At 39.8% G+C, this 18,285-nt stretch overlaps 2 protein-coding genes across 2 annotated transcripts; both read left to right on the forward strand.

Annotated features, from left to right (window-relative positions):
- The first annotated feature begins 298 nt into the window (after positions 1 to 298).
- On the forward strand, positions 299 to 8,380 carry LOC146478511 (coadhesin-like). Its single transcript, XM_085112118.1, has 8 exons — positions 299 to 366; positions 2,668 to 3,002; positions 3,113 to 3,393; positions 3,555 to 3,731; positions 5,034 to 5,204; positions 6,452 to 6,622; positions 7,023 to 7,062; positions 8,154 to 8,380. The coding sequence occupies exons 2-7, from the start codon at positions 2,719 to 2,721 to the stop codon at positions 7,031 to 7,033; spliced, it is 1,095 nt and encodes a 364-aa protein (XP_084968244.1). The 5' UTR covers positions 299 to 366; positions 2,668 to 2,718; the 3' UTR covers positions 7,034 to 7,062; positions 8,154 to 8,380.
- A 2,490-nt stretch (positions 8,381 to 10,870) lies between these two features.
- Positions 10,871 to 17,887, forward strand: LOC146478512 (A disintegrin and metalloproteinase with thrombospondin motifs adt-1-like). Its single transcript, XM_085112114.1, has 8 exons — positions 10,871 to 12,019; positions 12,288 to 12,602; positions 13,429 to 13,709; positions 14,293 to 14,469; positions 14,996 to 15,166; positions 16,243 to 16,413; positions 16,744 to 16,786; positions 17,679 to 17,887. The coding sequence occupies exons 2-7, from the start codon at positions 12,295 to 12,297 to the stop codon at positions 16,752 to 16,754; spliced, it is 1,119 nt and encodes a 372-aa protein (XP_084968240.1). The 5' UTR covers positions 10,871 to 12,019; positions 12,288 to 12,294; the 3' UTR covers positions 16,755 to 16,786; positions 17,679 to 17,887.
- The last annotated feature ends 398 nt before the right edge of the window (positions 17,888 to 18,285 follow it).

Raw genomic sequence — 18,285 nt, forward strand, 5'->3', positions numbered from 1 at the left:
GAACTGTAAAAACAAACGTACATTATAGTAATTATCACATCGGTTATCTATCCATAATTGTGTTCCATAAAAGCTTTGTCGTATCTGGCGTATAATTTGAAATCAACCCAAACTAAAAGCTGTGAAATAACGCTAGCTCAACGTTTCTTAGCATAGTATAGACGAATTTTTATTTTGTTTTTTTCAAGGTCGCCATGAAAACGTAAGTCTAGCGCGAAAATATTTACTAATTGAAAAACTGACCTCCAACAGTCAAGTGAAAGAGCAAAGTAGCATTACAAACGGCGTTGCGAGCAGTCCCTCTTTAGTCCTTCAGTAGAGCAGTAACAGCGTAAAAACCGAACAAGTTTAAGAGTCCCATTTGAGGTAAGGTCTGTATACATATCTTCCGTTTTCCCGAAATCAATGGCCGTAACGTTTCGAAGGTTCTTTGCTCAAGTATTCAAAAAAATATGCCGATTCTGCGTAAATTTTACCAAGATAAATTCTTTATCTTCACCCAGTTTCGAACTTTGATAAAATCACAACTGAATCAAGTTTCGTAAAACCAAGAAGCGACAGCTGATGCAGTTCTGCTCACAGAAAATTTAGAACCATCGTGACAAAGCCAATTTGAGTATGGCGTAAACTTTTACTACTCACTAGCTTTTGGTACTTGTGTTGAAATTTATAAATTCCCCAACAGACGCAGTGCAAGTCGCAAACGTTAGAAAGGCACTATGTACTAGTATAGACTGTGAACTGCAGCCGGGAAGAAGGTCCGCACGCTCTAAAAGTTTCGTTTTCGATTCGTTTCAATTTTCATTCGAAATTAAAGGCCAGTGAGCAGAGTATTCCAACCACAGACTCAAAAGTTGGAAATGCTACTGATCATGCCGGTTTGTCTGTTTATCTCTGCTGTTCAATTAAGGTTACCGTATATCGCGTCCAAGCGATGTAGCGTGTCCGGTTTAAACTGTAGATATCAAATTAAAGCTTATAGAGCGGGCTATCAAACTATACCAAGAACTTTATAAAACGAATTGTTGAAATTTTAGCGCTGTTTCCTCGAATCAACTTTTTCACTTGAATGGGACACTTTAAAGAGCTAAAACGTAAAGGGAATTTGTTAGTTTGCCTTCAAATTTGGACACTAGCTAGTTTAACATATAAACAACAAAAAAGTGTCTGCGATTTTTTTATTTCGAAATAGTTTTTCTCCGAGAGCGAGTTTTGTTCAATCACTCCACATTTTTTTAATCCTATTTCGAAAATATTCTGTAACTTTTCACTGCACTTGATATGGCAAAACGCAGACAGTTTTTTTTTTTCGCCCTTTGGGTCTGGAAACTGAGGAGCAAATGAAATAAGCGAAAAACAAAATTCTATTTGATTTGTAGCTTTCAAAAGGTGATTCGGACGCTCGCATTTAAAGGTCGTGAAAAATAAGAAGCAATTCATTTTATTTCAAAATTCTTTGTATAGTTTGATAGCCAGCTCTATAAGCTTTAATTTGATATAGGGTTTTAGGTATCTACAGTTTAAACCGGACGCGCTACATCGCTTAGAAGCGAGACACCTCTAAAGGTATACGCTAATCTTAAGGACGGTGCCTACTATTGTTACTGCGCATACGTTCTGCGCATCTCGAGATACTCGGGTTTCCTATGGGTGGCGTCTACTAATACAGGGATAATTTTGCGCGGTTTAAAACTATACGGAGAAAGCAGAACTTAGCAAGTGCTTTTGGTATCTCAAAAGAAAATTGTGGGTAGCCATGCATTTTTCAGAGATAATTAAGCTTCAATTTAGGAAAAAAATCCCATACATTCCTTTATATTTTGGCGCTTTTTAGAGATATTATTGCTTAATTATCTCTGAAAAATGCGTGGTTACCCCCAATTTTCTTTTTGGATTCCAAGAGGCCTTGCTAAAATCTGCTTTTCCCGCATAGTCATAAGCCGCACAAAAATACTTCGGTATTAGTAGGCACCGTCCTTAATTTGTATTAAAAGATGGGTCAAGTTATCTAGAGTGAGAAAAAAGTTGCGATGGTTTCTGTGTGGTGTTACTAAGATTTTCTTTCAAAGAAAAGTCCAGAGAACAGAGGTGGGAAGGGGTGGAAGTTATATAACCGGAATAATTGTGTACATGTATATTAACCCATAAGCTGAGGGGAGGGAAAGAAGTTGGGGGCTTCTAATTGTCATTTTACGATAGCTCGACTGGTAGAACGCCCTCCTACTGTATAACTGTCATGCTGAGTTTGGATTTTATTCGCAGAGATGAAAACTACATGTATTGCCTAAGCCTAGAACAGAGTACTTGAAGCGCAGTTTCTCTTATAGTGGTGCCGCTTTATGGAATTCTTTGTCTCAGGATCTTAGGCAATACGACTCTCTGGGGGATTTCAAAACGAAGATCAAAACCCACTTTTCGTCTTTGGACTCCCACGCGGAAATAATCATGTGAACCAGTTGATAGTTTTTGCTGATATTAAATACAAATTTTAATAGTTTGTAGCATGCTTGTAACTGATGATTTTCTTTGTGTGATAAATTTAAAAAATACTAACTGAATCTTTCTCAAATGGACGAGAGCCAGTTAATCTCCGTTATGCGGGATATAACCTCAAGTTTTGAAAAAGAGACAAGCTATGTTCAATCATGAATTTTTCGCTTCTTTTAGGTTTACCAGTTTCCCAAGTTTAAAGCTACTGCACGAAAGCGACGATTTAAGATGCAAATTGTCGTCACCATTATTGGCAGCGTGTTGCTGTCGCAGCACCTAAGCTTGGCTTTAACCTGCAATTCAGCCAACTGGTGGAGCAGTCTGGACAGGCCTGGTTGGTCTACATGCCCCAGCTCCAACACTGCGTACCTTAAAGGACTTTATAGAAGTGACAGAAAGGGGAATGATGAAATCTATCGTCTTGAAGAAGGAAAATGCTGTCAGGCGGGGCAGGGCTATACCAACCAACCTGCAACCTGCCGACATCAAAACTGGCAACTGACTTTGGATGGGTGAGGAAACTAAATGCCCTTAGTTATGTTCACACTACACCGGATAGAATATTTCGGATTTTTTCTAAGTTTTGACATTCTTCCAGCACGATTCGATTCTTTTTTTTCAGGTCTAATGTCTGGGCACTCTGTCCAACTGGTTACTATTTGAACGGCATCAGAATAAGTGGGGCTACGCACCTGTATCAGATTGAAGAAGCAAAGTGCTGCCGACCGCAGAACCATCCAGATGCTTATGAGGATTGTTACAATGAAAATGTTTGGGGTTCGTTTGACAACAAAGGCTGGAGTGAATGTAAACGGGATGGTTATTATATGGCTGGATTTTACAAGAGTTCTTGTAATCATCTATATTGCCTTGAAGAGTTCAAATGCTGCAAGATGAAAAGTGGTAATTTTTTTCTCCTTGATTCGACGCATTAAAACTGATGATTATATATAGAAGATAAGGAAAACTGGATATTAACGAAATAGTTAATAATTATTTAATTTTAAAAGGGCAACGGCACTGTTCAATTACATTACCAGTTCACTAACATTTCTCTCCTTCAGCTGCCGTAAATGGCGGATGGAGTGCATATGGAGCCTGGGGAGAGTGCAGCTCGCCCTGTGGTCCTGGAACTCAAGAGCGCACGCGCACTTGCACCAATCCTCCTCCGGCTTATGGCGGTGCACAATGTTCAGGATCCAACAAAGAAACTAAAGAGTGTAATAATGGCCCTTGTCCAGGTTAGTAAGAGAACCTTACCCTCTCCTCCCCGGTCGAAATGGCTAGTTACCGCTAAACTGCGGCCAAAGCATGACAAGTTGACTATTTACTTTGTTTGATTTCTCGCCACTTTACTTGTATTGTTGTACTTTTATGTATAAATAACTGAGAGACCGACTGACCGACTGACTGACTGACAAACTGACTGACTGACTGCCTGACTGACCGACTGACTGACTGACTGACTGACTGACTGACCGACTGAACGACCGACTGACTGACCGACTGACTTACTGACTGGCTGACTGACTGACCGGCTGACCGGCTGACCGACTGACTGACTGACTGACTGACTGACTGACCGACTGAACGACCGACTGACTTACTGACTGGCTGACTGACTGACCGGCTGACCGGCTGACCGACTGACTGACTGACTGACTGACCGGCTGACCGACTGACTGACTGACTGACTGCCTGAACGACCGAGGGACTGACCGACTGACTTACTGACTGGCTGACTGACTGACCGGCTGACCGACTGACTGACTGACTGACTGACTGACTGACTGACCGACTGACTGACTAACCGATTGACTGACTGACTGACTGACTGACCGGCTGACCGACTGACTGACTGACCGACTGACTGACTAACCGATTGACTGACTGACTGACTGACTGACTGACTGACTGAGCGACCGACTGACTGACCGACTGACTTACTGACTGACTGGCTGGCTGGCTGGCTGACTGACTGACTGACTGACTGACTGACTGACTGACTGACTGATTGACTGACTGACTGACTGACTGACTGACCGACTCACTGACTGACTCAATTAATGACCGGACTGACTAACTGACTGACTGACTCACTTAATTACTGGCTCTGTCTGACTGATAGACTGATTGACTGACTGACTGATTGATTGACTTACCGACTGACTGAGTGACTGACCGACTGACCGACTCACTGACTGACTCAATTAATGACCGGACTGACTAACTGACTGACTGACTCACTTAATTACTGACTCTGTCTGACTGATGGACTGATTTGGAATGACTGTGTGTCTGAGTGCTAACTGACGGCCGCACTCGATCACTTATAGACTAACTGACACGGACAGAACAAAAGACTTTCAATTAACTGATTGGCAGATTGAGTGAGTGAGTGAGTGAGTGAGTGAGTGAGTGAGTGAGTGAGTGAGTGAGTGAGTGACGGACTGACGGACCAGCATCAACAGATATCTTGATCAGTTGATTCATCAATTTTTCCTTCTCTAGAAATAATGGTTATAATTCCTTTTTTATTACAGTAAACGGTGGATGGAGTGACTTTGGAGACTGGGGCACGTGTAGTGTGACGTGTGGAAAAGGTGTCCAGGAACGCTCAAGGAGCTGCACCAATCCCCCTCCGGCACATGGCGGCGCAGGGTGTTCTGGGAACGCCAAGGAGACCAGAGAATGTGCGCTCGGCGAGTGCAAAGGTCGGTAAACTAAAAAATTGCAAAATTTTAAATATAAGTAGGCAGAATTTTAATCTTCAATTTAAACATGGTAGATGCTCTCATTGTTCTAATACAAGCTCAGTATATACAAAAAACACAACATGGTTAACTGCAATTTTTTATTATTAGCCTTTCACAACAACAACATTTACAATGTTGGTGTTGTGAAAGGCTAATAATAAAAAAAAATAAACTGCAGCTTTACGAACAAGTACTCGTTTTATGTACGTAACTATATAGTTTCTAGTTTAGGAGTTTTATAGAGATGTCTCCATGAGCTAGTTTTAAAGCTAAAACATCGAGACAGGTGTTTTTTAGAGGAAACCATCTGGTAGCCTATGAGTTAATATTTAGGCGGGTTACGGGGTGAACGGTGAACGCGATGGATCGGACAAGCGCGGAGAGAAATGGTTGGCGGAAACTTGTGCACAATTAATGGCGCAACGAAAGTAGAGTAAAAATGGCGGAAGGAAGGTCAACCACGCCGGAAACAGGCGGTATTGGCGCGGCTTGATCTTCATGGATCTGAGCGGCCTATGTACTTCTCGTAACTGGAGCGAAAAACAGCAAGTAGTTAAGAGCAGTTTTGTGCGACAAGAAACGACTGATTAGGATATCAGCGACCTTTATACCTAATGTAGCTTATATTAATTATCTGTGGATCATTTCCCTTCAATACCTGAAAAGCATTGTCTTTATTTCAGTTAGAGTTCATTGTACAATAAAGAATTGAAAAATTATCAAATACTTGTAAATTGTTCGTGGCTAGTCTGACGCGGCGTTTCGTCTCGGCCAAGAGACTCTTCAGAGACCTTTAGAATTTATAGACAAACTCGTTGAGCATCACGTTCAAAGTCATTGACATGAAAAGGAGCTACGGACAAGACACGTCGTAGTGCATCAGTCAATCCATGAGTGCTTATTCCCCCGGGAATTACCATTTTTGAAAATAAACTGGCAAATGTCCGGCCACGGACGGGATAAACGAGCTGGTCAAATTCGCCGCGGTGCACAGTTAAAAATGACGTTGATTTCGTCGCTTCTGGGCTTACCATTATTCTAGTAAAACCTAATTCATGCCAAAATAAGTCTCGGATATTGTCTTTGCTGGTGGCCTTAACTATGTAATGAAGCGACAGTAAAACTAAAAGAAAAAAACGCATTTCCCCAGAATCAATTATTTATTTTGTCGTTGATTTTTTTTGTCGTTTTCTCTACCTTTTCAGTTGATGGTGGGTTTACTCAGTGGACCCAGTTCAGTGCTTGCAACAAGACATGCGGCAGAGGAAGGAAAACTCGAACTCGTGAATGCACCAACCCACCGCCTTCAGGAGGAGGAAAGTACTGCAAGGGAAAATACAGCGAGACCCAAAAATGCAAAGTTCGATCGTGCAAAGGTATGGATTATATTCGAAATATTGTAATCCCTGTCACTACAGACCCGGGAGTGATGAGGTCACCAAACTTGTGACTTTGGCAGAATACTGCCCAGAAATTGAAAACAGTTTGATTGGACATGTCATTGTTCTTGATGTTTTTAATGGTATCCACCGTTTCTATATATGCAGAATTTTTAGTTAAAAGATTTTAACGCCGAATGGTTGCGGTAACAAAGCCTGATCTTTCTACGTCGATATCCTTCAGTACATATAAAATGCATAAACTGCTAAGAATTGCTTTGCTGTTGGTTGAATGACTGTGTGACTGTCGTACACTTACGTCTCTCCAGCACGACTAAAGCAACAGACTTTTAAAGTATACGTTTCGTTTAAATTCATCTCTATGTTATTTCTTCAGGAACAAAATGATGAAATACTTAACGTCAAGGGAAAATCAGGTAAAGATACGAAAAGATTATTCTTTGTTCATAGCGTACTGGTGTGAAGCCCTCATTGTATTATAAACAATTTGCTGCATTTATAAGGAGACCTGAGAATTCAATGAGAAAATCAACCAGCCATCGGATGTTGAGCGCAAACCTGTTAGATACTTCAGCTACTGATTGCAGAGGGACTGGTGACGAACCAAGTCACTATTAATCAAAGGATTTGTGCACCAGGCATTCTCGAAGACCGCAGGGGCAATTAGTCGGGGCGGGACGGACCCCACCCCAGTGGAATGCTCTTACCAGGATGTACAGCAGGTTAAAGCTAAAATTAAACTTACACTTATAACACTGACAACATTCGAAGGCGTTCCTTTGCTTTTATCGATATTATTTTGAACACTCGTATATTTTTAAACCTCTGATTCAATACATGATTATGCCAAGACATTGTTACTAATATTTTATGAGATTAGCAAATTTAAGAATAGTCCTGGTGTTTGTCCTGACGCACAAATTTTTCTTAAATTTCAATATGAAAACGACATTTATTGGGGAGATTCATTTATTTCAGGTCCAACAAAGACGTAAATGTTTAATTAGGTAACAGGCTCTCGGGCTTCGGGCAATGATTTTAAGCTAATCGGCTATTATCTTGAAGACTTTCGTTTCGCCGATGAACCTAGCATTCAAATTGAAAGTAACTTGACATGACTTCACAGGCTTTCAGCCACTCCACACTACGCCAATGAAGCCACCAATTTATATTTGTCCAATTTACAAACATATTGAAATCAAACGAAATCTTACGGAAAGGTATTGCAGTCGATGACTTATCCTAGATGTCTCACAGAATAATGTTAGAATTTTCGAAACATCTCTGATAAAGCTAAAAGACTGTTGAAGGCTATAGGTTTACGGGCTTGTATGGACTAATTTAGCAGAAAACGACTCCCATTAGAAAACATCCGGTGAAAAAATTTACAACTTCTATAGAATTTATGGCCAACTGAATCATAAACGCATTCTGTTTACTAATGTACACTAAAAAGAGATTCTTCTCAGAGTATATTAATATAAGACCAAACTTATTTTCGTTTCAGGTCTGCAGTACTGAGAAGGGCCTGGTGACCAATAGGGATCAGCTAGCTTGTATTACCACTAGATTGAAGTTTGGGGACAATATGAAGTTTGAAACTAAAATAGGGAAGATGTATCTAATCGTGCGGGATTTTTAGTCACAAAGATAAAACATGGAAGCCTAGTCTAAAGGTTCACGATTTTATCATTTGTTTTTTGGTGTGGGAAAGAATAAAAGAATGTAAAAACATGTTGCTATTGTGGCGAATCTTTGTTTTTTTTTTTTTTTTTTTCGTTCAATCAGTAACTAAAGAAGCGGTGACTATTACATTTATCAGAAAAGAAAGTAAGACATTAAGCGAAAGTCATGCATAATACTTGTAAGTTAGTTCGGTAATAAAATGAAATGGATCCTCAGGACTTTACTTCGTTCAACAGCAGTTAAAACAGGTTGAATATCGTATTTAAACAGTCTGCGCTGTGCAGGGTTCAACATTTCTTTAGAAATGTTGCAGCACTTCATTCTTACTCAGAAAAATGATGAACCGCTCTTTCCCCTGCAGGGGCGTTTATAAATCACTTATACGCTATCACCAGGGTTAGTTTCAGCGTTAGGATTAGGGCTACGCCAGGATTAGAGATAGTGTTATGATTAGGTTGGGGTTTGGCGTTTCGTGATGGCGTAACATGAAAGGATGACTGCAGAGGCTCTTTAAGGAAAGCAAAGAGAAAATCACCGAAACGGGAAGAAAGTGGAAAGATAAAAATTGGAGAAAATTGGGGCGCTGGGGGTTATGGAAAGGAAAAAACAAGAGAATGGCCGGCAGAGGCCGGGTCATCCGCCAAACCAGGTAACCCTGTGCAGGCCAATGTTTCATACATTTCTTCACAAAATCAGGAGCGAATCCCCTGACAAAATGCATTGACGTATTTACACACTAGACCGGGTTGTTTGTTGTGTTTTTATTTTGTTTGTTTTGCATGATTCGACCATCAGGGTCACTCGGATACTCAAATGTGAACTAACAGCACAAAACAAATTTGCCGATTTTGTATTTTTGTATATATATTTTTTTGTAGTTTTTCACTACTTTTCACTATTTCAAGGCCGTTGGCATCCACGCAAACTTGGTTGTGGCGCAGATATATTATTTGAGACTGGTAAACATACCAATTTTTAAGTCATCTGGGAGAAGTCTCCTTTTTCAGAAACATCGCGAAAACTGAGTTTATGGTGATTGGCTCTCGTCAGAAGTTTCTTGCAGAGAATTGTAGTGAACTTAATATCCAATAGCCTTTTTCACGGCTAACTCTGCTCATTTGAATTACAATGAAATCTAGCATGTATGTGAGACAATTTCGGGCTATTTTGTAGTTTTAGCCCTATATTGCCTCGCATCCACGTTGAATAACATTTTAATGCAAATGAGAAAAATCAACCGTGAAAAGAGCTATGAGACAACCAACAATTAGCAGGGTTGAGCATGCCAAATCATTAGGTTTGATTATTGACGACCGACTTTCATGGTCCAATCACATCAGCGAACTATGCAGAAAGATATCCTCGGCAATCGGCGCCCTGAGGCGCATTAGGTCCCTCATTTCTCAATGAACTGCAGTTGAAATATATAACGCTTTAATCCAACCTCATTTCGATTACTGTGCCCCAGTTTGGGATGAATTGAGTTCTTATCTATGTGAGAAACTACAAAAATTGCAAAATCGAGCAGCTATGGTTATTCTGCAAGCCAACTGCGAGGTAAACTCAAGCCTGCTCCTTGACACATTGAAGTGGGTCCAGCTATCATTAAGAAGAAGAAAGCATAAAGCTATGATGATGTTTAAGTCCCTCAGCGGGTTAGCCCCAGTGTACTTGCATGAATTATTCGGTGAGCGACACACAGACTATGACTTGCGTGATTCTTTCCGTAAGTTAAACTTATCTAAGCCGCGTACTAACTATTTGAAACGTAGCTTTAGCTATAGCGGTGCCTTACTGTGGAATTCTCTTCCTGAAAGTATTAAGGCGATCAGATCAATTGGGCGGTTTAAGAAGAAAATCAACCGCACACTTGAAACATTCGATTCCCACTCGGCAATCTTGTAAATCAGTGTTTTTTATAGTTATTTCAATATTTGCAAATGATTGTAATTAAAATACTATTGTCATTACTGAAGAGTTTTAACCGAGTTTAAATAAAGAACTACTACTACTATACTAATCATAATTCATAAGAATGCGGGTGCGCCTCAGTAGGCTGTGCCGGATCGATATATATACTTGCAGCGGTGCAAAATAAGCGCTTATAATCGGGTGTTTAAACGCAGTGTGTCTGTTCGTTTCATATTCCCTTTTGGTCCCAATGATTTCATTGCAGAAAAGATGTCACACCGCCCGAGAAAAATATCAATATCGATATGGGAAAGTGCCAAATATCGAAGTCGTATCGGATCGATTTGAAAAACTGGTATCGGACCACCCTATGAAAACACCCTTAAAAGGCGGCTTTCTGGACTTTAGACAGTACAAAGTGGTCTCCCGCGTAGTCGTTTTAAGTAATACCAACGACTCATCTAAAACGATGCGAGGGAGGGGAAGTTCGAAAGGAACAAAAAACATCAATCAAAATTTAGACAATATAATTATTTATTTCAGTCTACTCTTATCTCTGAGTTTTCAAAACTGAAAGTTACAACATGATCGTAATTAAATCAATCTATTTAGAGTATAGCAATTAATATTTCTTTTCTTCATATGTTCACTCATATTCTTTTCTTTCTTTTTTTCAATGTTTGTATGGCTCACTGACAAATTGTATATAGATTTCTGTAAACTGTAATTAATTCTTTTAAATTAGTCTTCTCACTACCCACCTAGATTAGCTCTAGCTACTTGCGGGTTAGTGTTGTCTTTGAATTTTGTTAACATTTTTGAATAAACTTGAAACTTGAAAAACTTGAAACTTGAGCATGGGGCTGCCGCTAGGGTTGTACAGAAGCAAAATTACCATTGTAATTCGTATTACTAAAAACACTGAGTTAGTTACTGCCATTACATTTAGCAGCAGAAAACTGAGATGTAGTCAGTAGCTAAGTTTACTAGGCGAACACTAAACTTGAAGTAACAAAACTGTCCTATTTTGTTTTGTCTCTGTCTTTTGCTCCTGGGTTTAGCGTCCAGTTGTGTTTTCCCAATGCAATGTGATGTTTGTATTATTTCACGGTAAGGATCCACTTTACATTTAAAAAGGGAAACGAAACTTTTTACTTTGTAAACACACATTTCTTAATAACCAATTTTGGTGTTTGTGGCGTTTTGTTAATTTGTTTCATGAAAGACACCGACGCAGACTGTGGTGTAACAATTATTCATTGTACTAAAAGCGAAGTAAAAACCAAGTTAAACACAATTTAACAACATCACAGTGTGCGATTATGGCTAATTTCAGCATTTGTCTGCTCTCTCAGCCTATATTAGAGAAACAGACAGCAAAACATTTATTTTGTCCTCGGTTAGTAACGATGTTTACTAAAATCTCATGCCGGTGAAGGTTGAACAGCCTTAATTTAGGAAAAATATAACACAAAAGCGAGAAATAGTATAGTAATTCTAATCATTTTGCATTGATGAAACTAAATTGTGTAACTTGTTATCTTTCCTTTTTGCTCACAGTAGGCCGCTGGTAGCTATGCAAACTTGGTTGTAGCACAGAAATATTTACTCAATTGCAAAATTGATCTCCTGCAGTCGGAGCAAATGAAAACTCCACGTTTCAAGCCGTAAAGCTAAGTAAAGTATCACAAGTGTTTTCAGTCATCATCAGCAGTGAGAGAAGTAACTGCGTGAAATTTTATTTAGCCAGACAAGTTTTTCTTGAGCCACAATAAGGTAGGTCACTTCCTGTTGTTTCCTGATCGACTTTAGGGTTTTACGATCCATTTGAAACACGAAAGAGCAACTCAAAAAGATTGTGAGCAGACAATCCGACAAAAAGCCCTTGAAACTGAATACATATCGAGAGACTGAAAGAAAACACCAACTCCGCATTCTCAGCACTACATATATAAAAAAAGTGGCAAAATCATGAACAGTGTATATTATAAATATAAGTAAGATTAATTGATGAATTTTGCAAAAAATTAATCCCTGGATGAAGGTTAAAGATGCGGATTTTCGTCGCCATTCAACTGATCAGCATGCTGGCGTCGCTTCACATAAGCTCAACCTTAAGCTGCGACACTGCAAACTGGTGGAGCAGTCTGGATCGGCCTGGATGGTCTACATGCCCCAGAAGCAACACGTACATTAAGGGATTTTGGAGAAATGATCCCGCGAAGCCGGGCCTTTTTGGTTTGATTCCGGCAAACAATGGGGTCTACCTTCTTGAAGAAGCAAGATGCTGTCCAGCGGCGAGCGGTTTTTCCAGTCAGTCAACCTGCCGAAATCAAAACTGGGGTTTAACATTGGATCGGTGAGGAAAGTAGATAACTTAAACTATGTTCATAATCTATGCCAGATAGTTTTTACGTAGTTTTGTACCAGAACAAAAACCTCATGGTTTAATTCCTGAATCAAGGGATTTAACCGCGGAAAAATGGTTTATTCTGCTATCAGGGAGTAACTTTAACAAGGAGAATGAGACTGAATCAAAGTTTCTTCACAAATGTTCCAGAATACGGGGAACTCAACGCTGAGAACATTTACTGTAAGCATAATACTTTAAAATGTTATCTCCTGTCTTCTTAGATCGTTTGGAAGCCTTTTAAAGACATCTTTGTGTAAGCTAATACAGTTTGATCTTTTCAGAGGCTTCAGCTGAAAATTAATGTTCCAGAAAGTTTAAGGCAATGGGATTTTAATCTCCTAATTTACAGCTGTTTCTGCTTGTACAGAAATGCTAGATGACCTTTTTCTCATTTGAAACGACATAATTTCCCCTGCGAAAACAAAAGGAAGGAGTTTTCCAGTCTTGCGAAATATTAAGTTGACAGCAGAAAACTACAGATATGCCTCGACATATTTCTGAGTATTGACTTGTTCGTGTATTTGTTGTTTCCAGTTTTGAGAGCCTTTGTAGCTTGTTTAAAAATTTTGTCAGTGAGTTAACATGTTTGGAAATTCTAGTGTTAATTATGAAGGTTAAAAAAAGTGTGTACGATCCAATCTCTTATTTTAAAGCTGCACATCAAGAGAGGGCTTTGCTGCAAGAAGACACCTCAACACATCTATGATTATCATATTGTTTCAGTGTTAAGACTCTTGCAGCACGCACAATTTATTTTAATTTTCTTTTTCAGAAACAACGTCTGGGCACTCTGTCCGAATGGCTACTACTTGAACGGCATCAGAATAAGCGCGGAGAAATACTTGCATCAGATTGAAGAAGCAAAGTGCTGCCGCCCGAATAACCACCCAGACGCTTATGCGGATTGTTACGACGAAGATGTTGGGATTTCGTTCGATAGAAAGGGCTGGAGTCAGTGCAACCGGGCTGGTTATTATATGGCTGGATTTTGGAGAGGTGGTTGTGATTATATTTATTGCATTGAGAAGTTCAGATGCTGCAGAATGAAAAACGGTAATTATTTTCTCGTCATTCCAACCTCGTTATAAAACTGAGAACAACAACATCATCCTGACTTTGATAGAGGTATTATTTTCAGTCAGTGACAAAGGCATACTCGGAAAAACGAAATCCGAGTTAACGTTTTCCTAGCAGGAGTCGAACCTATGACTTTCCGAGTACTAGTTTGGATGCTCTACCACTGAGCTGCAGGAGATTCGTGGGAACTAAGGCCATTGAACTAGGTTCATGTGACAAACATCCTGCATACTGCTAGGCTTTGAATGTTGGTGAGTTGTGTGTATGTGAAAGAAATGTGATGTTGTGTTTTGATGGTGAATAAATAAGAAAGGGCAACTAAAAGGATAAGAAAGGAACGGTGCTATTTTCACAACAATGAACAATTCGTAAATGAACCACTGCACTTGGTAGGCCTTGATCTTTTGACCTTAAACTGAAAGCGTTTCTGACAAAAACTTTATTTTGATAACTAGGAAGTTTATTCTGGTTGAATGAAATTGAGAATTTATATTATATGTAATAATGTCTGATTGAAGTGACAAAACGTAACCAGTTCACTAACACACCTCTACCTCAGCTGCCGTAAATGGCGGATGGAGTGCATATGGAGCGTGGGGAGAGTGCAGCACGTCCTGTGGTCCTGGAAATCAAGTGCGCACGCGCACTTGCACCAATCCTCCTCCGGCTTATGGCGGTGCACAATGTTCAGGATCCAGCCAAGAAACTCAGCAGTGTAACAAAGGCCCTTGTCCAGGTCAGTAAATGAACTTTACTCTGTCCTATTACGTCAGTTCCTGAGCTGTCCCTATCACAGCTTAAGAATGACAAGTTTGCAATTTTCTTTGTTTCTTTTCTTGCCACTTAGCTACTTACTTGTCTTTTCGTTCTCTTTCATTTGTTTGACTGATAGATTAACTGACAGCCTGACTGACCGACAGACAGACAGACTGACTGAATGACTGACTGACTTTTTCTAGCTGTTCGACTGCTGAGTGACTGACTAACTGACCGACATACTGACTGACAGACTGACAGACTGACTGACTGACTGACTGACTGACTGACTGACTGACTGATTCACGCACTCACTTACTCACACATTCCCACACACACAGACACATACAAAAACTGACTGACTAGCCAATGCAGCTAACTGTTCAACTAACTGAATAGCTACGTGACTGAGTAACTGACTGACCAGCCAACTGTTTGACTGACTGATGACTATTTCACTGATAGATCGATCTCTAATATTCGCTTGCATGCGCTCTTTATTACAGTTAACGGTGGATGGAGTGACTTTGGAGACTGGAGCGAGTGTAGTGTGACGTGTGGGAAAGGTGTCCAGGAACGATCAAGGAGCTGCACCAATCCCCCTCCGGCACATGGCGGCGCGGGGTGTGCTGGAGACGCCAAGGAGACCAGAGAATGTGCGGCAGGCGAGTGTACAGGTTGGTAAACTAAAAAATCTAAGTCTAAAGTATTACTGTCAAGCTTAATGAAAAACATTTTATCCTCATTTAAATTATAGATACTTCAGAGGGAAGAAATCGAAAAATCGCCTAACAATATAGAACGTCTTTAATAATAGAAATCTGGAGAATCATACCATATAAAAAGATTATATGAAGGAAAAAAAGAATATTCATTTCCTTTGGTTTTTGCTCATAACATTAAAGAACTACATTACTTGGAAAAAATTTCGGACGTTAAAAATTTCGGACGTTTAATTTTCGGACACTTTTTCCCTCATTTCGGACAATTTTCGGACAAAAATTTCGGACACTGCGTTGAAACATGCCAAAGGAGATTTACGACTAAAAAACATGAATCAGACTGAAATAAAATATGTGAAAATGATAGTTTTACTGTACCTTCAAGGTTTTACAGCCGGATACACCAACGAGAAAATAATATAACACAAACTCAAGCTTATGCCTCAAGCAATGTCTCAAATATTTTCCTTTCCAGTGACAAAAAGAACGACTGAGCGAAGCCGCCTAATCCGAATTCTAGCCATATTACGTATATTGGCTTTGAATATGTGATGCCGTCGCCCAGAAAGTGCTTTTAAAGTTTTATACTATACTGTAAAAATTTCGGACGCTTAAAATTTCGGACGCTTAAAAATTTTGGACGGTTTTATTTTCGGACACTATTTTTGTCCGAGATTAAAATCGTCCGAAATTTTTTGCAAGTAATGTATATCTTACGTATATTTATGTTTGAGCTGCCAAAAAATGCATAGTTGGATCGTGCAAAGGAACTGTTTCTTAACATATTGTATGTAATCATTACTGGCTTCATTCCAATGTCACTGCCCTGAAAAAGCCGGCTAAGTAAGAATCGTTTCTATCAAATTTTGATGAGACGTTATAACCGTAAAAATTGTTTCTTTGTGTGGTTTTTGTTTCTGTTGTAAGTTGTTCTTTTTAACATTGACTTTAAACCTGTCACGGATCACCCGCCAGGCAGTGAAGCACATGATCCGTTCTAGAATTTGTTGTCTTTTTTACTACGTTTACAGTTAATGGTGGGTTTAGTGAGTGGTCAGAATACAGCGCGTGCAACAAGACATGCGGCAAAGGAAGGAAAACTCGAACCCGTTCATGCACCAACCCACCGCCTTCAGGAGGAGGAAAGAACTGCAAGGGAAATTACAAACAAACCAAAAAATGCAAAGTTCGATCATGCAAAGGTATGGATCAGGGATCAGAATCACGAGACTCTTATAAGTTAAGATGTATCCTAACTTTTAGCCTAAGTATAAGCCAATTGTTGGATTAACAACAGACTTTTGTTAAGAAACCAATTTTTAAGATATATCTTAACTTAAAAGGGCTTTGGGAATCTGGCCTCGGAAGTGCAGCCACCAAACTTTGTGATTTCGGCAGGAAACAGACCAGGATAGGTAACCGTTTGGTTGGACATGTCATTGCTCATCGAAAAATGCATGATAGGTAGATAGGCATGATTTTCCAACAAATTTCCAAACATTCATGCATGTCTTTTGTAATTATTTCTCCAGGAACGAAATGATCGATATAGTTGGCGTCAAGCGGGAAAATCAGGTAAAAATACGAAAATATTATACTACTCCTTGTTCATTCAGTTTATTGCATTTACAATGACAGAAGCAAAAGTGGAACTTATTCACGTTAAAAAACTGCGGTCTAGTTTGTTACGAACATAAAAAGTCAAAGAGAAAATCTACCCCAGCGGGAGTCGAACAATACTACAAGTCCTTGAACAAAGCCCGGCTACAGCGGATTGGTGCATGATGCATGGTGCATGGTGCATGCCGCATGGTGCAGGGGTGCTTGGTGCCCCCTCCCCCCCCCCCCCCCCCCTTCCCCCCTCCTTCCAAGTCATTTTCAAAGCATTCATACAGCAGGCATTCTCGGACGGAATTTGGTCAATCGTCTCCCCGTTAAAAAATATTTGGTGGAATACTTGCTCCTTTTGTAGAGTTTATACATCAGTCAATTCCAAGACTGCCCATACCCCCTTACCCCACGGTGCGTTAAAAAAAGACGTTGCTTTCTTCTCTGCTGTGCTTACCTTTTATTCTAATGAAAGCTTATTCGCACCAAACTCATGAGTCTCGGATAAGTCCTATTTCTCAGTATTCTGGCAATATTCTGTGGATCTACCAACTCATTTGTGTTCTCCTCAGACGAGGTTAATCAAGAATTTATTGTCGTTGCTGGTGAACTTATCATTGAAACGAAGCGACAATATTGAGATGAAAATCACCAGCCGTGAAATGCCCGCGGGTCGACTAATGCTCGACCCGCGGGATAGATGATATTGAAGAAAGCCCGAGCAGAGGGGGAGGGGGTGGCACGGCGGCTGGAATTGATTGACGTCTTTCAACCTATCATAAACGCCTTTACTAATACAATCAAAAGAATAATTCACTAAGGGTACATTAATACAAAATAGAACTTATTTTTCTTGCAGGTCTGTATTATCGAGGATGGCCTGACAACACATGGGATCAGCTTGTAGTAGTATAAAGTTGGAAAACATTGCGGGAATATAAGTTAACTTGCGGGATTTCATCGATCAATCATGAAGATAAAATTTGGAACTCCTAGTGCTGTACTGCAGTAAGAATTCATCATTTGCTTTTTGGTGTGGGAAAGAATAAAAGAATCAGTGAAAACATGTTGCCACTGTGATGATTGTTGGTCGTTTCCGTTCCCCATGAAGCGGTGATTCTCAAACTTTCTAAAAAGAGACTTTAATAAAGCAAAAGAGACACCGCACAACTTAAAGACACCCATCGAAAGCATTAAAGTTGCCTTTTAAAGGCATATTTGCATCAGCTAATTCCGTATGACTTTTGCCCCACAAAGGGTGTAATTTCCGCCCTTCCATTACCACCAAACCGATACTATATTAGATGTGATTATATTGCGCGTCCGATAAGATAGTTTGCACTATCATTTGGGAACGAGAGAATCATTATCGGACACAAAGCAGACGTAGCTAGTTTGAAATTGCAATTTTATCATTTATTGGTTTCATTTTAGGCTCTTTTTAAGTTATATAAATTATCTGAAAT

The sequence above is a fragment of the Pavona decussata genome, unplaced genomic scaffold (genome assembly GCF_977016875.1).
Source record: "Pavona decussata unplaced genomic scaffold, jaPavDecu1.1 SCAFFOLD_64, whole genome shotgun sequence".
In the NCBI taxonomy this organism is placed as follows: Eukaryota; Metazoa; Cnidaria; class Anthozoa; order Scleractinia; family Agariciidae; genus Pavona; species Pavona decussata.